Raw genomic sequence first — 26,441 nt, 5'->3', positions numbered from 1 at the left:
TTTGCAATGACATGGATGGAGCTAGAGAGTATAATGCTACGCAATATAGCATATTGGAGTTCAGATAAGTCAGTCAGAGAAAGACAAAGGGGAAAAAAGAGAGAGAGAGACAAACCAAGAAACAAGAGTTTGTTCTTTTAACTATAGAGAACAAACTGATGGTTATCGGGCAGGTGGGGGGAGTAGATGGGAGATGGAGATTAAGGTGATGGAGATTAAGGAGTACACTTGTGATGAGCACTGGGTCATATATGGAATTGTTGAATCACTATATTGTACATGTGAAACTAACACTGTATGTTAACTATACTGGAATTAAAATTAAAAATAAATAAATAAATAAAAAAGAATGTAGCAAAGGCAGAGCTTGAACATACATCTGTTTATATAGATACATAGATATAGACAAAGGTATGTGTGATCATAAAGATGCTGGTGCCACTAATCCATGGGTGTGTGGGGGATGTTTCACCACGAAAATGTCATCTTCACTAGATTAGGAGAGTAGCTGGTGGAACCTGGGAGTTTATTGTCAGAGGGATGGCAATTTTTGCAAATGAGGGAACAAGGAAGGCACACAAACATGGCCCCAGGAAGGCACGCCAGTCATTCAGAGGAATCCAAAGACAGCAATCTATGCAAGGAACACACTGAGATAGGATTACAAGGCAGTAACCAGTTCTCATGGAGTCCCAAAAGAGGTGAAGAAAGACTGCTTTGCCTGATCGGGCACAAAGTTCGGCATCTCCAGTAAGCTTAAGGCTCATATAGCATTCTAAGAAACTACATGCTCCATTATCCACACTGCAGAATTGTTCGGTATGCTAGAAGGAAAAGGCCGAACAGGATTATTAGCATGCAGCCATTAATGCCTTTGCTCACATGCAGTCATATAGTAAAGTTATATTGCTATACTGCAGATGCTAGTTTCACTGCCATGAACTCCAATGAGATTTGGAGAAAACCAACTCAGAGCAGGTTTCTCTAAGCCTGCCTGTAAATTGGTAATTATTTACAGAGCTTATCTACAGAGACTACACCACCCAGTTGTCCTTGACTGTGCAGGTTCTGGCGTGATAAAGTTGAATATGGGTCCAACCTGAAAACATTCAAAGCCACATAATACAGATAAACATAGACAGCATACTGGAACTGATGGAATCCATAGAAAGGGGAAGCTAAAACTTACAAGAGTTGAAGTAACTTGTCCCAAACCACTCAGCTTTGAAGTGGAAGAGACAAAGTTCCCAACCCTTGTTTCTCCATATTGTTTCCCGTAGAATATTTTTAAAATGTGGAAATACAGATAAGATCATTTCAAATCTGGCTTCCCTACTGAAAAGCTTCCAGTGGCTTCCTCCAAGTTCAAATAGAACCATTCCACAATGGCCTTTTTACATAGATGGGCCCCAGCCTACCTATGTACCCTCACCTCTTCCAGAAGGCTCCAGCCACACTTGTCTTCTGGCTTCTGTATGTCTTCAACATGTACCTACTCCAGGGTTTTTGCCATTTCGTCTTTGCTTTGTCTGTAATTTTTATCCCCAGAGATTCATGTGATTGATTGTTCAGTCCCTTCTGATGCCTTCTTCTGAGGGATGTCTTCTCTGACCAACCAATTCCAAATCATTCTCAGTTTTCCCTCTTTCTTGTTCTCACACAGCACATGTAACACAAGTGTATACATTCACACACACACACGACATATTCATATAGGCACTCTCACTCATGCATGCCTATGTGTACCACACAACCACATACCCACTCCCGGACACACATTCACACATGAGTGATGGTGTGATCCCCTTCACACTCCATCACACACTCATACACACAGTCACACATACTCACTGTCTCATTACCCTCTACCACTTATCCTACTTTATTTTCCTTCTTTCTAGCAATGACATCAGAGTATGTCATTTGCTTTTTTGTTCCTCTTCAGTGTGCCTCATTAAGGGAAGAAACTTGACGAGTCCATTTACTACTGAGTCTCCAGGGCCTAGAGCAGCACCTGGCATATATTAGGTTCCAAGTACATATAAAATAAATACATATGGACAGACCATACTGTGAGAAACCTTTCCAGATAAGGTAGTGCTTGATCAAATGGTGAAGGAGGCAAAGTAAGAGGAGAGTCACATATAGAATTAGTAGGCTCATGACCTTGATAAGGATTAAATTTGCATTTGATTTTTTAAAAAAATATGGAGCCGTGGGAGGTTCTCAAACAGAGAAGGAGGTTTTTCTGGGTACCTGGCAGTGCCTTGGAATTAATTCGTGGACTGGCAGTGCCTTGGAATTAATTCGTGGACCACCTTGAAGACATGAAAAGAAGACTTTGCTCTTTGAATGTATAAATATATATACATGGTCCTCAATCACTTCCTGATGGGAAATGTAACTGAGCATTGTTTTCCTTTCTTACTTGTGGCAGGTGACCCCACCACATGACCCTGGACCCCGATACTGTTTTATCATCCTTTGTAGAACACATTTTTTTGACAAGCAGGCCATGTGGGATCTTCTTTCTCAGCCATTCACTTCTTTCATGTTTTCAATCAATAGAAAGTTCAATTTCAAACCCTTTGAGAAATTTATTGGGATTCAATGAAATCTAAAGTCTTACAGCTGCCAAATAAAAGGGAAAATAAAAATAGATGTCTTCTTCTTCTAGGCGTATACCAGATGTCTGTGTCAGAAGCAGCTGTCCCCGGGGAGGAAGTAGGAAGAGTAAAGGCAAAAGACCCAGACATTGGAGAAAATGGTTTAGTCACCTACAATATTGTTGATGGAGACGGTATGGAATTGTTTGAAATCACCACGGACTATGAGACACAGGAGGGTGTGGTCAAACTGAAAAAGGTGAGTTCGGGTGAGGAATCAGGGGTGTCAGCAGTGTGGCCAGCTCTGCCAGGGCAACACTGCAGGGGATGGAGAGCAGAAGGTTAAGAAAGGAGAATATGGGCAATGGGGGGCTGATCTGACTTTGCAGTTGAGCTCCCAGCTCTGGGGAGATAACAGAACTGTATCCCTTTCTGTTACTGCAGAGAGAGCTAGCAAAGGGGCTGGGGGGGATGTTGGCCGACTGCTTGTTAGTTTTTGTGTGATTTGGCACACTTTCCACATGGAAGGTAGATAGCTGGATAAATCTGGGTTTTAGAGAAACAGCCCTGAACATGGAAAGGGTTCCTCCTTTGGCTCTTCCAAGCTAACTGTTAATACAGGCTGTTCAGAACGTTTCCTATGTGAAAGTATCCAAGGGCCACCACATTGCTGGGCCTTCTGGGAAACTTGAGCCAATCCTCTGCTTGATTTTCTCTCAAAATTGAGCCTAAGAAACAACCACAATGGACCTTCCCCCCATAGTCAGGTGAACTGTCTCTAAAAATGTGTCCCAGAATTAACTCATAGCAAAGAGTTTATTGTTTGTCCTTGTTTTGTTCTGAAAATCTAAAATGTACTCAATACTAAATATAGACTAGATGAAGCCTGAGCCTCTTACAAACATTTATTTTTCAGAAAAATCATACAAAGTAGGTAGTATTATCCCAATAGGCAATAGTACCTCAATTTAATTAAGAAGAGATTGGGACTCAGACAGATTAAATAATTTGACCCCATCATAATCACACAGGTAGCAATTCACAGATGTGAAATTCAAGCCTGGGTATTCTGGAACAGCTTCCTATTCAAGATGTTTTGGGGACAGTTGGGCCAGAAAGATATTCTGAAGGTATCCAGAAAGGATTCACTTTCAAGTAAAGAAACAGTTACAGTATTTTCTGAAACGCCCCCCCCCCGCCCCGATTTAACACTTGAGAAATCAACACCTCTCCATCATCAAAGTGTATGGAGCATTAAATCTGAATTGGATGATGGGATTACCTTGGTTTTAATCAAGCATTCATTTTCAACTTCGTTTTGTAGCATGAATATTAAGCTCCTTGGTGTGATGGAAAAGATTGGACTGTAACACTGATAAAAAATTAATTTGAAGAATCAATAAAGAGGCCAGTAGCTGGAGAGCAGGCAGGGGTGGGGTGGGGGAAATTCCTGGGAGGAATCTTTTAGTTAGGGAAGCAGGGAGATATGTGCTGTAGGAAGCAGACTTTTCATAATACTTGGAAACATTGTTGGATTTGGGAGATATATTAGGGGACACAAAACAAAGAGAGGGTAGGGGGTGACTCTTTCATAAGAGAGTACGGAAGTTGGGATGAACTTTGGATAGTAGGAAAAGCCAACATTAGTACAATGAATTAGTGGCCATTGCAGCCTAATCATTAGCCATGAAGGGCTGGGGTAAGCACTCCCTCTGGTTTTCCTCTAGAAAAATAGCTGAGTGGGATGCCTGGGTGTCTCAGTTGGTTAAGTGTCCGACTTCAACTCAGGTCATGATCTTGTGGTTTGCGACTTTCAGCCCCGCATTGGGCTCTGTGCTGACAGCACAGAGCCTGGAGCCTGCTTCAGATTCTGTGCCTCCCTTTTTCTCTGCCCCTCCCCACTCACACTGTCTCTCTCTCTCTCTCTCTCTCTCTCTCTCAAAAATAAACATTAAAAAATGTAAAGAAATAGCTGAGTGACTTGTGTGTTAGCATAGAGCTGTCAACTTACCTTGTTAATTAATATTACTATCTTTTCTGCCTGACACAGACATATGAGCTTTGGCATCAGCAATCCCTGCCTCCCACCCTCTGCTGTTCAAGTAATTGGGTAGTTGGTTATGCTAAGGTTGTCACCTGTTTTCAATGTATTCAGGGTATAAACACATACTGTGTCTCTAAGATCCTGAAACATTTAAATCACCCCATGGAACTCACACATCGCAAATGAGCTCTCTGCATATGATTAATTTGCACATTTCCCCCCAATTCAATGTGTTTATTCCAGGCAAAGAAACAATCTTCTACAAATCCCTGAAATTTAGGCTTAGAACACGGTAAGATGTTATTTCATTTGTAAAAGAATGTTTGCTTGAACTCGTAGTTCAGAGTTCTAAATGTCCACCAGGAAAAGAAGAGAATCTGGGAGGTGGTGAATTTAATAGAATAAATGATGGATCCTATGGAAGTCATTGTATATGTTTTAATAATATAAGAGAGTATGGAGAGATCATGGGCATATTTGTCTCTTAAAATATTCTTAAATGCAGCATTTTCATGCATTTCTTAATTCAGTCACCCATTTTTCTGCCAGGAGTTACTGCGTTCTTATCATTTGCCAGCAGGCCCCTTGTGAGAGGCTGGGCATCTAAAGTTGAAGAGACAGAGTCTTGGCTATAAGGAGGTCACCGTTTAACAGGACATTTAACTGAAAAGACAATGAAAATAGAGCGGGTTTTGTTTTCTCAGCCTGGGCACTATCAACATTTCAGGACAGATGCTTCTTTGTTGTCTGGGGCTGTTCTGTGCACTGTAGGGTGTCGAGTAGCACCCCCGGCCTCTCCTTGCTAGATGTAAGCACACGCACTACCCTACCCCACCTGTTGTGATGATTTAAAAATAGCTCTAGACATTGCCTCATATCCCCAGGATGAGGTCGAGCAAAATCACTCCCCAGTTGAGAACGAACTGTAATAAAGTGTGATAAAATCTATGAATATGGGTCATGAATGACTTCTTACAGGAGTAAAAGTTTACTTCTAGAGAAGTAGGAATTTACCTGAGAGATAAGGAGAGGAAGGGCTGAGGGCTTGGATTATGGGAACAGGACACATTTAAGAAACTTGGATAAGTCAGTCTTGAGAGTTTTGAGATGGATGCTGTGGGACCAGTTGCAACAATGTTGTTAGAATCCGAGGGGGAAGTTACAAAGAACTGAAGAAGGCAGAAGAGGTGAAGGTGAAGGTTTCAAGAGATATTTAGAGGAGGTAGAATCATTCACGTATTGGATAGTTTGGGAAGCAATAAATACTTCTTGAGTATTGACTCTGTGTCAGACACAGTAAGCGGCAGAGGTGTAATGGTGCATAAGAGAGAATCTGCCCTCAGGATATTCAGACAGTCTCTGTGTGGCTAATGGAAGAACCAGTGAAAAATAAAAATGAAACATGTCAGTGGCTTGGTGGACTGGGAGGAAAATCCAATCTGTTCATCGCAATGCCGTTGATCAAGTGGGCACCCATGTATTGCAGAACCTGGCACGGTTTCTGAGCTATTCCCTCTTAACCAAATAAACTCCTCAAAAAGCAGTGTGAGAGCAGCATTAGAAGGCATTTTAAATATCCCCTATTTTAATAAAACTATTTTTATGTCTGATTATTTTTTATATTTTTTGTCCACATGTATATACATATGGATATATAACATTTGACACAGTTGCAATCATAGAGTGATCTGATTTGCTAATTTAATGTCACATCATAAACATTTTACATGCTGTTATATAATATACATAATCATTTTTAATGACTACATAACATCCCATCCTATTGATGGACCATTATTTCCTTAATAAAATCTCACAGTTGGATTTGGTGTTTTGTGTGTATGTTTCCCTGATTAGACATAACCCTTTATTATTTCTGACAAACACCAGGCATTTTTGAATGTTGTTTGTTTGGGTTTTCTGTTGAATTAATCCCTCAGGGAGAATTCTCAGAGGTCGGATTAGTAAACTGAGGGGTATTAAGATTTTTATGGTTTATGTAGTGTGTTGCCTCATTTAGCTTTATTTCAACTACTCATCGCATGGGTATAAATGTTCACAGGGGAAACTACCTTAAATCTTTTTTTGGAAAGAGTCAAGGTATAAATTGTAGGTAAATGCTTAAAGGTTATTCATCCATCGGACCTGCTCCCCATTCTGACAAAAAACTGGTGTAGATGATCACTTGTCCCTGGGAGTGGGGAATCAAAAGTCAACAAGACTCAGCAGAGTCCTTTGGAGTGCTCCCCACTTAGCAGGGGCGAGAGATGAGGGACTTCAGAAAGGCAGCTGAGAAAAGTTGAGGATTTCCCAAGGCAATGAGGATTGCCAGAAGACTCGGTCAAATCTCACCGAACTAGGAAAGGGCATTCTAGACAAATGTTGGCAAGGATTTGAGGGAGTTTTGCTTGGAATCTGAAAAGATCGGTCAGACTGCAGTGTGACTCTATTAGCCTCAACGTCATCAGTGCTTTCCACTGGGAACATGGCTCAGGGCTCTGGGTCCCTACCCATATGCCTAAATCAAGTTCAAAAAAGGTCTGCTCTAAGAGCATCAAGAGGCTACCCGACATTAGAAAATTTCTCCTTACCTGGCCTCAGAACTATCATATTCTAGTTTTGTTGTTGTTGTTGTTGTTGTTGTTGTTTGTCTAAAAATTGCAGAGATGTTTGAGAAATTGCAGCAATCTCATATCTGGAGCCCATAAAGAACATCCCTTTCTGCTGCTCAGTAACCCAAAGAGGGGTTACAGGGTTGCTGCTGAGTCCCAGAATGGTGCATCAGCTGTATGTGATTCTACTTCAGGAAAAAGAGTGTTCCCTGAGCCGGGTGGGCAGATGATGGGAAAACTTTGAATGTGTTTCTCCTTCCCGAAAGTGAAATCATCCTTAGTTTTGAGCTGTGTAGAATTAGGTCAGGACTAAACCCTGTGCCTATGTGCCCATTCACAATAAGTGTTTGCCAGGCAGTTGACAACAGCATGGCAGGCAGATGCTAACCTTAAAAGACCCAACTTTTTCCAAACATTTGGTCGTTCAGCATCATCTGGAGTGCTAATTAGAAAGTTCTATTTCTGAGGCATCAGAACTTGTTGCTGGACCACTATTTTACTTTTCACCTTTTGCTGACTGATTCACTGTGTCTCATCTCATTCAGACCCTGGGAGTGTTTACCATCAATTTCTCCAGAACTGCAGTCGTTCGAATACTTCTTAATTTTTTTTTGAATCTGTGTAAAATCTATACTGTTGATAATTTTTGCCCTTGAGGGGGCTCCTTTTAAACATATATGCATTTTTTTAACAAGGAAGTGTTATTCTCATTGGCCTATATGACTTGCCACAAATGGAAGATAACCTAGAAATGAACGCAAGCAAAACAAAACGATGCTATTGCATTCTAGCTCAACAGTTGAATCAGTGCCTCTCAAAAGGAGATTAGGAAGCATATCATATATGTTAAAAAGTAGCATATACTGAGGTATACTGATGTATCCCTGATGTTTTTAGTAATGGAGGAATTAGAAAAGGAATAATAGTATCAATAAGTAACTTAATAAGTAAGTTAATGTCATTCAACAAATCCATCCACCGAAATTACCCATAAACCACTTGAAGTCATTTTAAGGGCCAGTGTTGGTAAGGATCACAGACTTTGGGAAAGGGTCAGAAAATTAAAAATTAAGCTATCAATATGATTAACCCAGCTCTGTGTGTGTGTGTGTGTGTGTGTGTGTGTGTGTGTGTGTTTAGAGGACAACAGCCATCTAACAAGACATACTTTTGCTGAAATTCAGTGGGTATTTTTATTATGAAGATTCTTAGAACTTTACAGAATGGGCTACAATATTTGCTTTTGTAGTGTTTTAATTTCTTTCCTTAGATGATTTTGGTGAATGATTTGGACAGCCTTATTGTTGTTATGTAGAATGAAGTTCATTTTCGATGATGTGGTCCTTCTGTGTCTATTGTGCTCCTGGAATTACCCATTAAGCACATTCCAGATTTCAGCAGTTGATTTGTCTGATTTTCTGACCAAATGGCTCAGGTAATTGGATATTGAATAGACACTGATTTTTCTCCCTTTGAGGAACTATTCACTCTGCCCTGTAAAACAATCCGGTCTTTTTCCTCCATGATTCTTTCAAGGAACCGGTTGCCAATCATGTCTTCTTTCTTGCCAGCCTGTAGATTTTGAAACCAAAAGAGCATACAGCTTGAAGGTAGAGGCAGCCAATGTGCACATCGACCCGAAGTTCATCAGCAACGGGCCTTTCAAGGACACTGTGACGGTCAAGATTGCAGTGGAAGATGCTGATGAGCCCCCCATGTTCTTGGCCCCAAGTTATATCCACGAAGTCCAAGAAAATGCAGCGGCTGGCACTGTGGTTGGGAGAGTGCACGCCAAAGACCCCGATGCTGCCAACAGCCCGATAAGGTACAGACATTTATTTAAGAGCCCGGGATGAGGAATTTTAGAGGAAAGACGTTTCAGGAAAGTCCTGAGGGAAGCACATCCTTCAGTTTCAAAAAGGATCCAAGATGATCAGGTTCAATGCAGTGTAAACAAGACTACGATTTGGAAGATGTGAATTCTACTTCCCGTCTGTTACTTTTTGGATGAGTTTGTTCAAACTACATAATTTCTGTCTGCAGCAGACTTCCCAGTGTACACGGTGGTGCAATGCGTAGCAAGGCTTGTCTCGGGGAACCGTAGCGAAGTATGGATAAGGACTGTGAACTAATTATAGTCATTACAATTTATGGAACACCTTTCCATGCTCCAGTTACTCCATTAGGTATGTTAGGCAGATACTCTAATGTATCCTCTCAATTTTATTCTATAGGAATTTTCACTTAAATTGAGGGGACATGGTCAAGGCAAAGTGACTTGCCCAGAGCGACACAGCCAGTGAACAGGAGGCCAGGAGAGCAAGCTCTGTCTAATGGCTACAGGGCACTTGGAAGAGATAACAGAGGGCCACACAAATTTGGGGTGCTTTTCTTATTATGATATCTTTGTGACTTAGAAAAACTAGCTAGAAAAATGATTCAGAAGCCTGCCTTCCCCTTTCCTCAACCTGTGTTAGTGACCAGTGAGGCTGATGAAGATGATGAAGGACATGAGGAGGTGAGGAAGATTGTCAGAGAAGAAGGCTTGTCACAGATCCAAGCTATGTACGGGGCAGAAGGGCACAGCTGCCTGAAACCTGCCTAGGTGTCGGATCCTAGCAGGTGTTTATTCATCCATGGCCCCTCTGTTACTTCCTGTATTACCTGGACTTCTTCCCTGCTTCAGCCTGGTCTCCCTGCCTCCAGTTTCTCACCCACCCTTCTTTTGTTCTCTAGCCAGATTGAGCATTTTAAAAAAAATATTTTATTTTCAGTTTTGAGAGAAAGAGAGGGCATGCGCATGAGTGAGGGAAGGGCACAGAGAAGGGGACAGAGGATCCGAAGTGGGCTCCCTGTGGTCAGCAGCGAGCCCATTGTGGGACTTGAACTCATGAACTGCGAGATCTTGGCCTCAGCCAAAGTCAGATGCTTACCCGAGTGAGCCACCAGGCGCCCGCAGATTGAGCATTTGTAACAGCACATCTAAATATCACATCATACTCCACACTTGAGTTATCAGTGATCAAATTGTTTCCCCCTTGCTGCTCCCATGAGAATAATCCCAACTCTCTTATTTAGTGGCAGGCTCTTCTTTGCACCCCTCCACCCCGGTGGCTGCCGTGTCCTATTCATCTCTTTCATTTTCCATCTATTCCCTCTTGGCATAAGACTCTCCATTGCAGCTGGACTGGGCCACTTCCCATTCCTGAGGCAGAACTTGCTCTTTACATGTTCCTGCTTCCCACCTTTACATAATCTCCCTCCAGGTGGGAGCTCTGCCCCTCCTTCTTTCAAACTTGCTACACGGTACTCATTTTTCCCACTTCCACTTCAGTGTCACCTGTTCTAGAAATTCTTCTGGGACACCCGACTCATGGATCAGATGCAGTTTCCACCTCATAGTGCTCACTGTGCAAAATCACAGCGACACCTTATGCTGTGTGCTGTCCTTGGCACACTCAAAGGGGGGCTGTCTGCCTGGTTCTGGGGTTGGTAAACTGTAGCCCTTAGAAAAGATCCAGCTGCCATCTGCATTTCGCAGAGCCTCTATACTGTTTTCCATAATGGCTCTGTCTTGAAGAGATATTTTCACTCCCATGTTCACTGCTGCATTATCCACAATAACCCAGACATGGAAACAACTGCAGTATTTGTCAATGCCTGAATGAATAAAGAAAATTAGACTTAAAAAGAAAAGGGAATCCCATCATTTGTGATAATTTGGAGGACTTTGGAGGACATTATGCTAAAAGACATAAGTCAGACATAGAAAGTCAAACATCGCATGATATTACTTGTAAGTGGAATCTAAAAAAGTCAGACTTTGAGAAACAGAGTGTAGAATGGTGATTTCTAAAGACTGGGGATGGGAAAATGGGGAAATATTGGTCATACGGTACAACTCACAGTTATAAAATAAATAAGCTCCAGACATCTAATGTACAGCCTGGTGATTACAGTTAATAACGTATACTTGAAGTTTTCTAAGAGTCCATTTTAAGTGTTCTCATCACACACGACACAAAATGGTAACCATGAGAGGTGATGAATATGTTAATTACCTTGACGATGGTAATCATTACACAAGGTACACTTATATCAAAATGCCACAATGCCCACATTACATATTATTTGTCAATCAAATCTCAGTAAAGTAGAGGGAAAATAGGAAACAAATATGAACATGAAAACAATTACCACGGACAGTGGAGTTTTTCTATTGACACCAAAGAAAATGCTGAAAGGGCAGGAGGAAATCCCAAATGAAAATGTTAGTTGCCTTTAAATCCTTGAATATCCCTTTTAGGAGAAAGGAAGAGAATTATCCTTTAATGAACATCTTCTCAGCCCCAGACAATGTGTTGCACTAAGTTATTTAAACTAATCCTCAGACATCCTTTGAAGCCCTGACTACTTTAGGATGCAACAGATGGAAGTACTGAGGCTCAAAGGGATGATGTGAGTTCTTCGGTCCCACAGCCAGTGGGTACTGGAGGCTGGATTTTAGTTCAGATCTGCCTTCGGTCCATTTTGAGCTTCTTACTCTAGCCAAACAGCCACCAATGGGAAGATTTCCCAAGAAGGTTTGAGTGTGGTCTTTTCTCTATGCAGAAAGATCCATTATGTCATGACTGAGGGTCAGTGTAACAACACTTTGAAACTACTCAAAAATGTCTGCGGTGTGGGTTTTAAATGAGTTAGGCTTGGCTAGGCGCCTTAGCAACGTTTTGGAAGAGCAATGACGTAAAAACGCTTGGAACAATTGCTCATTTCCTCTGTGCCTCATGTCTCCAGGATCCACATCTGCGATTGGTTATTTGGGTCATGTTTTCAGTGGTGGCTGTTCTGTGCAAGTAGGCAATTTCCGTGTCTATAATTATCCAAAGATGCTCAGTACGGCCCTTGAACCAACCCCCCACCTTACCCGCTCAGTCCCTGTTCCTCAAAGAATTTATAGAACATTCAAAGCTTTTTATGCACTGTGTGCACTACCTGTTTTCCTGATTGTTTATCTTCACCTGTATGGGAACTTGTGTCCTTGGACTTGTGGGTAGGACACTATAGTGTCCAACAGACTCTTAGCTGCATGGAAATTTTGCAGATCTGGCTTTGCAGACTCTGTAGCATTAGACACAACTTTTCTTCACTGCTGCCTTTTTGAGACAGTCTCTCTTCTCACCTTCCTTGGCAGTAGTCTGTTCCTGCCTCCGACAGCACCACCCTGGGGTCTTCACTGATGTTTGATCCCTGTCCAGGTAGTGGGAGCTCCCTGAGATGCATGCTTTTGACCTGGATCTTTCTCTCTCTGTCCTCTCATCAAGAGCATTCCTACCCAGGCATGGCTGAATTGAGTTAAGGCTCCAGATTCTCTGCCTTAGGGCTGATCTTTCTCCCTGATTCTGCTCTGCACCTATTCTGCTCTCTGCTGTGATTTTTCACACACTTGCCTTTTCCTTCTCTGGCTCGCTCATTTATTTAAACTTATTTTTGAGCTCATACTTACTGTGACATACTTAAAGTCTGACACCACCTTGATCCTGTGAAACTTGAGGGAGAGCTGACTTGTTACTCTCCTAACATGGCAGCCTATCTCTGGTGGAATTCTAATCTCTCTCCTTTCTGCTAAGCTGACTTTTTGTGTTTCTCAATGTCTCCCTCTCTCCGACATGACATTCAAGCTAGAAACTCTCTGGGACTCTCCCAGCCTTCCAAGTATCAGCTGAGTCCTAATGGTGCTATCTTCATCACACAATCTTGTGTTCCTTCTCACTCCTATACCAGTGCCTGTGTCCCCAACACCTCATTTGGATGCTAAATCTCTCTGCACTTCCTCCATTCTCTCTTGCTCAGACCATCTTGCCCACCCTACCTTATTAATCACCCTGACAGCCTGATTCCATGTATTGTTCCTCTGATCAAAAGCCCTCTATGATTCTTCACTGGCTATAGGATAAAGGTCATATTCTGTAGACTGACATTGGAGAACTTCCATGATCTGTCCACAGTGTGTGACAGCAACAATAAAAGAAGAGCAGGGGCGCCTAGGTGGCTCAGTTGGTTAAACTTCCAACTTGGTTTGAGATCGGGTCACAATCTCGCAGTTTGTGAGTTTGATCCCCTCATTGGGCTCTGCGCTGACAGCACAGAGTCCGCTTGGGACTCTGTCTCTCCTTCTCTCTCTGCCCCTCCCCCACTAGTTCCTCTCTCTCTCTCTTTCTCTCTCTCTCTCTCTCTCTCTCTCAAAGAAACTTAAAAAAAAAAGAAAAGCAACTATTATTTGTTGTACTGCTTACAGTATGCAAGGCACTAGGTTGTATATCTTAACATCTATAATTTCATGGAATTCTTACAGACAAGCTAAAACTTAGGTACTGTTAATAATCCAGTTTAAAAGATAAGTAAGCTAAGATTTATAGAACCTAAGGACATTTCCAATATCACTGAGCTTAGATGTACTGGAGCATGAACTTGAATCTAGGACTTTATAAAACCAAAATTCATGCCCTTCGGTTCTACAGAATAATGCTTTGAATTGTTAATTATCTTTCTCCCAGTTACTGTGTCTTGTCATGTCCACTAGATAGTAAACTCCCTGGTGGCAGGGGAAAAAATCTATTATTTTTGCCTCCTTTTCACAGAAGGCTACCCGCTGAAGGCTTTGTTACTGAGCCTCTCCTGACATTTGCGAGGCATGTGTACCTGGTTTCTCTTCAGCTTCTTCCCTGGGGAAGGGGACTCATCATCCCATTCCCATACGGAGCTTCACAGTCTAATGACATCATGGACGAACTCGTGTCTTTTACACCATGAAGTGCTGCTCCATGAGTGGAACCCTCTTTGTTGGAAGCAACATGATCTAGAATTGGAAGATTTGAGTTCTCATGTTGGCTCCCCCAGAAACGAGATAATAGGCCATTTGGAAATCCCATCATTTGTAAATGGAAGATATTAAACTCTGACATCCATGGTCTTTGCCACCTTTAATATATCTTGACTTTTATGACCTTTGATGAATGCCTTCAGACATATATATTCTGTAAACTTTAGGAAACTGCAGCTAAGCCCTCCAACAGCGGGAAACCACCCAATTATGAACCCAGTATGCTACCCGAGTTAATATAACCACCTTTGCTCCTCATTTTGGAGACAGTGTGGTGGAGTGAAAAGGAAAGGAGCTTTGGTGTTGAACAGACATATTAAAGCCAGGACTTTGGTATTTACAACTCTGGGTATCCCGGACAAGCTATTTTACCTCACTACACCTCAATAAAGGTCATTCTTCTTGCTCCGTCTCCCTCCTCACTGGGCCATAAACATGGTCCAGTAATATTCTGGAAATTATTTTCTCTTTTCTTAGAAAAACAAGCAAGCTTTCTAAGTGGACAGGAGTAGTTAAAAACCTTCTGGCTAGGATATTAGGCACAGCCCATCATAAAAGTATGAGGAGAACACTCTACAGATGAATGACCAAGACTGCTTTGCATATTTCATCATGGAATTCAGACCCAGGCTACCTAAGAACCCCTAAAACCAAATAAATAAACTAAATAAATTCACTCAAACTAGAGTTAGCATTTTTCTTTAAATAAGGAGAAAACTGATTTTTTAGTACCATAAATGCTCCTAGATGATAAATTTAGGTAAACTTGAAACTATTTAATATTTTGATGCAAAAATCTGGCAACAGTTTGATGCATTTTTGACTTTCTGAGTAGTTTGGGCAATCCCACTTCCCAAATGCAGTTTCATAAATATTCAGAGGGTGGGGGATTGTAGTAAATACGAAGAAATATGCAACATGTCATTACGTTTCTCAATCAAATATGCTAAACAGCTCTTTCATTCATTGTACTGAATAAAGAAGCCCAATGCAGCAGAATGATTTCTATAAAAGATTCATGTATGAAGTTTAAAAAGTAAATTTGATTAAAAAGGAAACCTAGTTGAAGCAATCCATTGAAAAAGTTATTTTAAATATAGCATGGAGAAAATATTCAAATATTAAGCTGCTCAGAATGTCTCCGTCTAATTGCCTTATTTGCATTCCACTTAGGTATTCCATCGATCGTCATACTGACCTCGACAGGTTTTTCACTATTAATCCAGAGGATGGTTTTATTAAAACCACAAAACCTTTGGACAGAGAGGAAACTGCCTGGCTCAACATATCAGTTTTTGCAGCAGAAATCCGTAAGTATTCTCTTAAGGGTTTTGATTCTATTTTACCAAATTTTATTCCATCAGACTCTATATATATTCTGGAAAATGACAGACAGCTGAGATAGAATACATTTTTTAGTCTTAAGCATATTTTTCAGTGTTTAAAATTTATTCTTCGTCATGTATCGAAGAGGACATATAAACACGTAGAGATATTTTCATTTTCTCTGGCAGAACTGGGTATAGATTTGGCAAGTGAGATCTTGACACTATAGCCATCACTGGGGGACTCCCCATTTTAGGCTGCCACTCAGTATTGTTTAAATCCTTAGAGCCTAGATTTGTGGGTGCTTGTGTACCTATAGACCAGTGGTTCTCAAACTTGATCACACATTGGAATATCCTGGAGGGCTTGTATTTACTGTCTGAATTCTCTTCTTTCAGACAACCGGCATCAGGAAGCCAAAGTGCCAGTGGCCATTAGGGTCCTTGATGTCAACGATAATGCCCCCAAGTTTGCCGCCCCTTATGAAGGCTTCATCTGTGAGAGTGATCAGACCAAGCCACTTTCTAACCAGGTAATGATGCCTTCCCCTTTTCTGGCTTTGTACAAGCCATTTGAAAACAGAGTTTGATCTTGAGAGCTTCACCTGGAGATACCTGCCGCTGCCCAAGAGGTCTTCAGAGCCCTAGTTTAAGCTCTGTAGCTGTGCTCTTGTTAAACCCAGGCTTCTCAGCCAGCTAGGAATTTTTGAATAAATGATGTGCCAATGTCAGCATGATTTATTTATGGGCCACCTTTCTCTTTCAGCCAATTGTTACAATTAGTGCAGATGACAAGGATGACACAGCCAATGGACCAAGATTTATCTTCAGTCTACCCCCTGAAATCATTCACAATCCAAATTTCACAGTCAGAGACAACAGAGGTTCGTACCAAAGTTCCTATGCATTCAGAGAAGTAGAAATGGAAGAATGAATGGCTTTTATATTGCAGAACACAAGTGTTTTCCCTAATCTTAATAATGCCTGTCTGTTGAAGAACAAACAAGAAGTAATAATGCCACCTTTATTTTGAGACATGTGGGCTCATTTGGTGCATATGAATAAGTGAGTGTAATTTTATTTTACTTTTTTTATTGGCTTTGATATTCAAGACGCAGTGGGGAAACCAAGTGGGGAAGCTTACAGGGTCAATATGCAAACAACCTCATTTATCTTTTTTAAGAGGTTGATAAACCCTTGGGGGGAGCATGGCTTTATGAATATTGATATCAAATAAAGCATTATAAGAGATTAGTTCAACTTTGTAAGGCAATGTAATCTTTCAGATGGCCTTCCCTTCCAAGCATGGTTTTAATGCAGTATGGTTGGGTTCATAGCTTGTTACCTAAAGATGGTTACAGAATTATTGCCTGAAGGGCATGAACAGAGCATTGTTTGGCCACTATAGACATGGTGAAATTTAATATCATGCCTGCTTCTCATTCCATCAAAGAGGTTCTAGACTTACAAATTATTTGAAGTAGCTGTTCTTCCATATAGGCCCAAACTGATACAGTCCCTTGATAAAGTTGGTACCAAGCCAGGATCAGAAAATAAGTTTCTTGACTTCTGGGCAGGCTATGTTTGTCTACAGCTGTCCCTAGAAACCCGTGACAATGCAGTTTGTAGAAGCAGGAAGACAAATGCCATCGTTCGACATAGGACTAGAAGGTAGTCCTCCTGAGCACACATGCTTTCATTAGCCACACAGTACTAGGTTATAGATTGACTGCTTTCCCAGTGACTGAGATCAGGCATATAGGAGCTTACATTAACCTAATAAGTATTTTTGCTTTCCCCATCTCTGTTATCACTCATCAGAATCATAAATACCGGTAGCTATGTTCCAAACAACATGCCAAGACCCTTCCCACACGCCATCCGTTTCTTTCACTCAACACACCATAGGTAAATGTCATTATTATCATTCCCATTTGAAGATGAAGAAAATGAGGCACATAACCATCAAGTAACTTGTTCAAAGTCAATGAGCCACATAGGAGTTAGACCTAGGTTTTAAACCCAGGTTTTTAGAGGCAAGACATTACAACCCTAAGCATTGTCCCTACTGGGTTGATTATTAGAGGAAAGAAGTTCCCCATCCTGCTTGGAGTTGAGGGGTATGATCTAGCATACTGCATTTTTATTTCTGGAACTGATTTGAGCATTTAATTATGGCCTTGTAAAATCAAGCACATATCAAAAGGGACTGTGGGATAAAATGTCCTAGGTGCTGATAGATTTTCTCTCCTGATGCTTTGCTTTCTGCAGTGGACATGCTCTTGAGAGCCTGGGTGTGAAGAAAGTAATACGACAGACCTGTGTTTTAAAGGAACCCTATGAAACAACCTGTCACTAAATGATTCCTATAATTTCAAAATAGAAATGGTGCTTGGAATGCTTTAATTTTATATTTCATCTAAGAAATTTCATCTAAGAGTTTTCTTTTACTTGTTAGCTTTGGTTTATGGGCACATGTGAGTGCCTTAAGCCCCTTTGAGAGTTAAGTCTGCAGGCCACTGAGATAGAGGAGTAGTTCTTGACTGGGAGCTCACGTACCTCCAGGGGTACATGTGTATAATCTAAGAATTTCCTTTTGTAAGCATGCATTCCTCCAAAGAAGGAAGACCACACATGTAGTGTGGCATTCAAGAAATGCTTACTCAGTGAACTGAACAAGGTAGCACACATAGTGTTCTCATAACACTTCCTAAGATATGGGTATACTTCGTTTGAGTTTATGGGAATCCCTGCTTCCACTCTTGGATTTCTCCTAATTCCCAAACTATTTTGTAATAGGTTGATTGCCACATTGCCACGAGCCTAGGCTTTTGTCAGTGTTGTGGTGAAGGAGATACTTATAAAACATTTCAGCGTACATTTAGTTTTATCAAAAGTGAGGTGATCGACTCAGTTGTTTGGAAAACTCCACTGTTCTAACATGTGTCTTATGCCATCCCCCTCTTATGATCTGTTTACTCAAATATTTGTGGGCATACTTTTATCTGTGTTTTCTTAAAATCCCCAACTAACATTTGAAGCCTAACTCCTGGATGGATGCCCAGCAACATCCCTGTATGGTTGGACACCTCCTGACCCAGCAGGTGTTTCTAGGCTTTTCTCACTGTGCCAACGTCACCTCCATCACCTGCCTTGTCTTCTTTCTCTTTTATGTGTGCGATAATATTTAGTTGCTGTTAACCCTCTGAAAACATGATACTAAGATGGAGTGTTCTCTAGGGAGTTGTAAGTATTTTACTTTGTCACAGTACTTCAGGAATGCCATCGGTATTTTCAAAAAGATGAGCCAGCCCAGTACACAGTCTGTTTCCTCTGCCCTTTCCTGTAAAAACTAATACTATGCAGAGCTACCACTTTTGAGCGAATTGCTACTTTTTAAGAAAAATGACTTTATTAACTATGGCAAACACTTAATGAAAACTCCTATGTTTAGAGCTATTACAAAACCTTAAAGCAAATACAGTCCTATAATTATCATTTAATAGAGTCTCTTTGCTAGCTCCTAAAAGTAATTACATATTGAAGTAATCCAAAAGGAGTAATCACATTCCACATCCTATTAATAGCCTACTGAGTTACCAAATTTCTCGGCTGAAACTGTTTTCCATAGAAAACATGAGATAATGGTTTAGATCACGCTGAGTAAAAGCATCAGGTTTCTTTCTCCTTGAGTGTTTGCTTCCATTATGCCATGTAAATAATCGGGATTGTGTTTGCCTAAACTGGCATAAGCATTACACATCTTTAGAAATAGGAGAAGAGAAGCCATCTTAATACACCCAAGCCTTTTATGTCATTTTCCCTTACTCCAGTCTGTAGCCAACCTTCACAGGTGACTCAGCAGGCAGCCGGAGAGTACAACACTGGATGACTCTTCAACATTTAAGTCCATCTTGGGCTGTTAATTTCAAAAATGGTGCTGTTTGGCCAGATGGAGGCTGATCTGCCCGCAGTTTTGAGATGCATTTGCTTTGAAAATATCAGACTTATGGCTTCTCTTAAAACACAAGAAATGTGTAATGAATGAGAATAGTGCAAAGAAAAAAATACTGAGAATAACCCTTCCCATCTATCTAGCTCTTCGTTAATTTATACAAGTTTGTCATGGCCATTATTTCACTTAATTCCTCAAACAGCCCCACAAGGTTACTCAAGAGTATTTTTATCCCCATTTTCTAGATAAGGAAGGAGAATGAGACATGAGGAGCTTCAGATATTTTCCCAAGGCACATTAGTGCAATAGCGAACAAGTTTGGGTATTTGAAGGGCTCCATCAAGTGTACACACTATACTATGAGTAGAAAACTTATGCCTTTTCTAGTTAATTCTTTAAAAAAAATCTTTGTTTACCCTATAGTCAAATAATCACAGTCTTCAGAAGAGGAAAAATCTGGAATTCAATTGATCAATCTAAAGTTCCAGGGGAAATTGTGAACAGGGAAAAACTGTACTTCATGTTCAATTTAAATGATAGCCATAATAATTTCTAGTAAAATATATTTGCAAGAATTTTATAATTTCCTTCTACTATATAATTAACACATGTTCTTTGCAAGAAAGTTAGAAAATACAAACAAGCAGGAATATTACTATAAATAATAAAATAACTTGATACTATATTATATAGAAATAATCACTGCTATTTTTTGTATCTGTCCAGACTTTTTCTTGGAATTATATAATATATATATATATATATATATATGTATATAAATAAATATGTTATATGTATATAACATATATAATATATATAAATATACTATATATATATGGTATAATACGTATGTGGTACACACACACACACACACACACACACACACACACACACACACAATCAGCACCAATACACTTATGTCAACATTTTCTTCTAAATGTCTCCCTAACTTCCACTATAAAGATGTCTGATCTCAGTTAACCATTGTGTAACCAGGTGTGTTTGCATGCACCTTTGCCAAATATCTAATTACTATTTTAGGATAAATTTCTAGAGTGGAATTATTGGGTCAAAAGCTTTTGGTATTTAATTGACAAACTACCCATCAGACATGTATACTAACAGAAATACTTATAATACCATTAGCAAAATAGGTATTCCACACATGTAAGCCAACTCTAGATTTTATTACTTTTTCAAATCATTGGCAATTTGATAAGTGAAATACAATCACATTTTAAAATTTCAATGCCTTTGATAACTAGTAAACCTAGGATTTTTTAAATAAGCATTGATCATTTATTTCCTTTTTCTTTTGTAAATGTGCTTTTCCCATTTAAAAAAAAAATAATGTTTATTTATTTTTGAGAGAGAGAGAGAGCATGAGCAGGGCAGGGGCAGAGAGACACACACACAGAATCCAAAGCAGGCTCCAGGCTCTGAACTGTCAGCACAGAGCCCGACGCAGGGCTCAAACTCACTGGCTGTGAGATCATGACTCGAGCCAAAGTTGGACGTTTAACCAACTGAGTCACCCAGGCACCCCATGTCCATTTTTGTGAATTATATAGTCACCTATTTACAGTTGATTTGTAAAGGGTCTTCATCTTTTAATGTTAATGACCTTGGGCCTGTCATACCTACTACATAGATTTTCCCAGTGTTTCAATGTCCTTTCGATTCTGATTGTGCTATGTTTGTCATTAGACGTTGCACTTCTTATACCAGGTTTTCTCTGCTTAATATTATCTTTAGCAATGCTCTCGTTATCCAAAATTGATGTCAGTATTCACCTATATTTTCCTTCTTGTACATCTTGCTTCCCATTTCCACCATTTACCCATGTGAAATACATATATAACCTCAATTGGTTGGACGTTCCCTAAATATCATTTAAGAAATGGTCAGTCTTTTCCACCTGCTTTGACACACCATCTTTATGATCACCTATGTTACATAATCCAGTTGACCCTCAAACAACGTGGGTTTGAAAGACACGGGTCCACTTACACATGGATTTTCTTTCTAGATAAATACAGTACGGTACTGTAAATGTATTTTTTCTTCTTCATGATTTTCTCAGTAACATTGTCTTTTCTCCACCTTACTTTATTGTAGGAATACAATATATAATATAATATACAAAATATGTGTTACTCGACTGTTTATATTACCAGTAAGGCTTCTGGTCAATAGTAGGCTATAAGTAGTTAGGTTATGGGGAAGTCGGAAGTTGTAAGTGGATTTTCGATTGCGTGGGGGGTCAGTGCCCCTATCTCCATGTTGTTCAAGGGTCAGCTTGTATTAGATTTTTTTGGACTTTAAATTCTTACCATTCTTTGGGGCGCCTGGGTGGCTCAGTCGGTTAAGCGTCCGACTTCAGCTCAGGTCACGATCTCGCGGTCCGTGAGTGTGAGCCCCGCATCGGGCTCTGGGCTGACGGCTCAGAGCCTGGAGCCTGCTTCCGATTCTGTGTCTCCCTCTCTCTCTGCCCCTCCCCCGTTCATGCTCTGTCTCTCTCTGTCTCAAAAATAAGTAAAACGTTAAAAAAAAATTAAAAAAAAATAAAAATTAAAATTAAAAAAAAATAAATTCTTACCATTCTATTTACTCTAGTGCTGGCATTATAATTTTCTTTACTATTGCATACACATCCATGTGAAAATCTGACACATGTTTCTCCAAATTATTTTCATTTTATTACTCTTAGTACTCTTAACTTTTGGTTTCTTTGTTCCTCCAGATAATCTTTAGAATTATTTTTCAGGTGCCTGAAAAGTATTTTTGTGAATTTTATTGAGTTTACCTTAAATTTATGGATTCACTTAAGAACTAAAAGTTTTAAAATATTCTTTCCATCCAGAAGCATGATTTGACTTTCCAATGAATCAGTTCTCTTTGTATTGCTATCAGGAATGTTTTGTAGCTGTCTTCTGTGTATTTCTTATTAAGCTTATAGCTAGATACTTTATATTTTGGATGTTGTAGTGAAGTGGATTTTTAAGTTGTTTTCTAAGTGAATATTTTTAGTATAAACTATAGCCATTTTAATGAACTTTTTATTATTTGGACATTGTTCTAAGTTGATAAAACTTCTCAGCTGATTTGCCTGGATTTTCTAAAGAGAAAACTACATAAAAATTAAATAATGCAATTTGTTTTGTCTTCTTTTAAGATTTGGTGGTTTTTTTTTTTAGTCTATTTGCATAGATTGACACTTCTAAAATGTGTTAAATAACAGCAATGATAACAGGCATTCTTGCTTTACTTGTTACTTAAGAGTTTTTAGAGTTTCACCAATAAGCATAATATTGGTAGTAATACTAAAATTAATATTTGTGTTGTTGGGTGTGTGTGTGTTTTAGGAAATTTCCTTTCCGTTATTATTTTATTTAGAAAAGGTGGATATTCAATTTTTATCATAATTTTTGGATTCTAACCAGAGAAGAGTATGATTTTGTCCTTTGACCTAATGATTTGTTAAAGGAATTAAATTGAAATATCCTAATATTGAACCTCATATTTTTAATTTCCAAACCTTCTGTTCCAAACAGTGATCATGTGATAAAATATAGAGGAAAGAGCAAGGGTTAGCAATTAAATGCTTGGCTTTACTCTTTATTGCTAGAATGGGAACAGTCTTAACATGAATCCCTGAATATTTGCCATACGATTAATCGTATTACTGTTTTATTTTTACAAACTGTCAATTGTTACATCACCCCTAATTCCTAGGAATTAGTGTTTTGAGAGGGGACAGGAGTGAAATACCAAAAGGTGGCCACAGTTGGAACACATCTCAGGCTCCAAGAACCCCAGGGTTGCATGCTATCCAGTAGGCCAGCTCAACTAAAGTTGGAGGCCTATGAGATCATCGGGTTATTTAGCTATTGAAACATCTCTTAGTCATTTGAGCAACCGAGGACAGTTTTAGGACCTTGCAATAAGTTCCTATTTTAACATCAACAAAAATACTCAGGATTTTCAAGTCAACAAATGAAAAAAGCAGCCCTTTTGACATTATGAAGCACCTTCCCTATTTCATTTGACCTTCTTCAGCCTTTTAATGTTTCTTCCATATTTCAAGTCAGTGTGACTTCTAACAAAAATGAGGTAATTTAAGGGGCGCCTGGGTGGCTCAGTTCGTTGAGTGTCTGACCATTGATTTCAGCTCAGGTCATGATCTCAGGGTCATGAGATGGAGCCCTACGTTGGGGTCTGCACTGAGCATGGAGCCTGCATGAGATTCTCCCTCTCTCTCTCTCTCTCTCTCTCTCCCTCCCTCTCTCTCTCTCTCTCTCTCCCTCTGCCCCTCTCTTCCACTCCAACTCTCTCTTTAAAATAAAATAGAAAAAAATTGTAATTAAAGAAAAACAAACGAGGTAATTTCATAGTTCCCCAATTACAATCTCCTTCCATCTTCCACAGTCACAAGAAAATGAGCTTCTCTGCCTGGAATGTACACACCTCCTACCTATTCCTCCTCTTTCAGGTGTCCCCATAAATAAAGTCACTGAGGCGAAGCTTTGCCAGATATCCCCAGCCTATCTTGGGTGCTTCCTCCTCTGTCCTCCAGGAACACTGCAGTAGTTTTTCATATTTTCCTTATCTTGCATTCTAAACATTCATTTCCCCATCTTCTCCCACTAGAACATGAGCTCTGTGGGGACAGCATCCCAGCACTTAAGAACAGTGGGTTGACCAAATGAAAGGATTAAAATGAAAGAGTGGCTTGGGAAACATGTGCCGTGCTCACAAATTTCAGGGATCTGTTATTATTAGGGGAAACTAATTATGTTATAACATAAGCATCAGGCTAAAAAAGACACTCACCTTTTAATGCCGAATGCTCTGAGGAGTCAGTACCACATAGCGTGCCTCTTCTTTCCATTCATTATTTAGTGTTCCACAAAGTTATATTGGACATCCAGAGTTTGGATACAGGAAGAGATGACATTGAAATGTGCTTATTTTGCAGGAATATTATCTAAGATGGGCCAAGTTGCCGATCAAATGAGCTCTGATACCTGATGCATTCAGAGTGAAGTCTGATCTGCTAAAAAATGCAAAAAAGACCAAAAAACAAAAGAAAACAGAAAGGGTACATGAGAAGCAGTTTTGGCTGAATAAATCGGGATAGCCAAGACAGATTCACCCCGATTAGACCAACTGGCAAACATCTTTTTTTTTTCCCTCCCCCACCAGCACTTTTTTTTTTTTTTTGTCTAAGCTTAGAAAATTTATTTTTTTTTATGAGTAGCATCAGACAGCATCCAAATAGGCTCTGGTTTTTTACTTTCATCATTTAAAGATAGCCAAATAGATTTCTATGGAACTTTTTTCCCTCATAATTGCTTCAATATGGAAGATGCTCTATTGGCAGATCAAAATGGCAGATGTCTTTTAATGCTCTGCCATTTTCTCTGTGTAAATAATTATGTTCCTTTTCCGCCTGAATTTCATTGCAGCAGTTTGTCCATTACAACGCAGCTTATCTGGGAATTCGCTCCTTCCCCAGCCCAACACAAAAAGATAGGTCATTTTGGTGGAACAGACACATTATTCTTTCAGGGTTTCCTCTGGTCACTGACTTAAATAACTCCTGGGATTTCTCAACTCACTAAAGGACCCAAAATGTTTATATCCCACTGAATTCTGTGGTAGTTTTCCTTGTCTTGAATCAAGAAATACTTAGGCAATATGTTTCTTTTTCCCTCCCAAGAAGAGAATTCTCCTCATACAAAAATGGAGGGAGAGTTAATTTCAAAGGAAGTGGTCAATTACAACAATGAAAAATCTATTAATATCAGCCAACAGTGCACACTTAGATGTCTGATACACACACACATTTAGATATCTCTACAATGTTATTTATTGTATTTCATATTTTGCCAGTCCCTCGGTATCAAAGGTGTTAATTAAAAAATCATGATGATATCCTCCTAGAGTGCAGCTCTTTAATTCATTTGGAAGACATTACAGCCATCAGAGTCTTGGGTCAAACAATTTCCTTCATTAACATGCATACACAAGCTATTAAGGTCATCTTTGAGTATAAGTAAAGTCAAAAATATAAGTGCTCCAAACTTTAAAAGTATTATTTAAAATTTCTATTATTTCACTCCCTCAGATTGAAGATGGCAAATATATGGCATCAAAAATTTCAGTTAAGGTTTGAAAAATCACAAATCTAAATGAGTATAAAAAACCTAAATAAGTGGGGGTTCCTGAATGCCTTAGTTGGTAGAGCAGGTGACTCTTGACCTCGGGGTTGTAAGTTCAAGCCCCACACTGGGATTAGAGTTTATTTAATAAAAAAATTGTAATCTAAATAATTAAACTTTCAGCGATGTCTTTTGTAGAATATATTCTTCTAAAAGTATTAAAGCTTAAAACTCCATTAAGACTTCTGAGACACATACTGTATCTATATAGATATAGATATATACACACATATATTTCACATACATACCTATATATTTTTTTCCATTATCCTGATAGAACTATGGCCACATTTCTAGGGAAAGTGGAGAGGGCCCAGAGGATTATTCTGCTAGCGAGTGCATAACTGTCTTCAAGTGTGTCAGAACTTTGTAAGTGGTAGATGGATCTACTTTGTCTCAGGTTTGAGCAAAGGTAGAGACGGTAGTTTGGGTCAGAAGTGAACAAAGTAAGAGCAAGGTTTGGCTTCAATCCTCTAGATGCTTAATAGTCTCCTAGAGGCCTTCATCTGATCAAGGTGAACAATGACAGAAGGACAGAAGAAACAGAGTGGCCAAGAAAGGGCATCTTAAGAGCTTTAGGGAAGCTGCTGAGGTGACTGATTCTCTCACCTTAGCTCAAGCCTTTCTCCTGACATCATGGTGAGATCATGGTGTACTAATTCTGTGCTGCAGACGCTTTTCTTTTTCAAGTTTTTAAACATACAGAGTCTATGCCTTATGCTGCCCATTTGCTCTGCTCTCAGTGTTTTTTATTTTTTTTTTTTTTTTGGCTAATACAAGATTACACCCAGTGTG

The 26,441-nt window shown here is 39.6% G+C and overlaps 1 protein-coding gene across 12 annotated transcripts in view; it reads left to right on the top strand.

Annotated features, from left to right (window-relative positions):
- Window positions 1-26,441, top strand: part of CDH11 (cadherin 11) — a 176,381-nt gene that overhangs the window by 116,012 nt on the left and 33,928 nt on the right. For all 12 annotated transcript variants that reach the window (XR_006211756.1, XR_006211757.1, XR_006211761.1 and 9 more), the window contains 5 exons: window positions 2,678-2,865; window positions 8,834-9,087; window positions 15,316-15,452; window positions 15,867-16,000; window positions 16,234-16,351. Coding sequence is in view for 1 of the 12 variants with exons in the window: in XM_042968688.1 (XP_042824622.1) it covers window positions 2,678-2,865; window positions 8,834-9,087; window positions 15,316-15,452; window positions 15,867-16,000; window positions 16,234-16,351 (831 nt within the window). In the remaining 11 variants the exon portion in view is untranslated. The remainder of the gene's footprint in view (window positions 1-2,677; window positions 2,866-8,833; window positions 9,088-15,315; window positions 15,453-15,866; window positions 16,001-16,233; window positions 16,352-26,441) is intronic.

The sequence above is a fragment of the Panthera tigris genome, chromosome E2 (assembly GCF_018350195.1).
Source record: "Panthera tigris isolate Pti1 chromosome E2, P.tigris_Pti1_mat1.1, whole genome shotgun sequence".
NCBI classification, from domain to species: Eukaryota; Metazoa; Chordata; class Mammalia; order Carnivora; family Felidae; genus Panthera; species Panthera tigris.
Note: the sequence above shows the minus strand (reverse complement) of the source record. Positions and strands in the feature narration are given on the sequence as shown.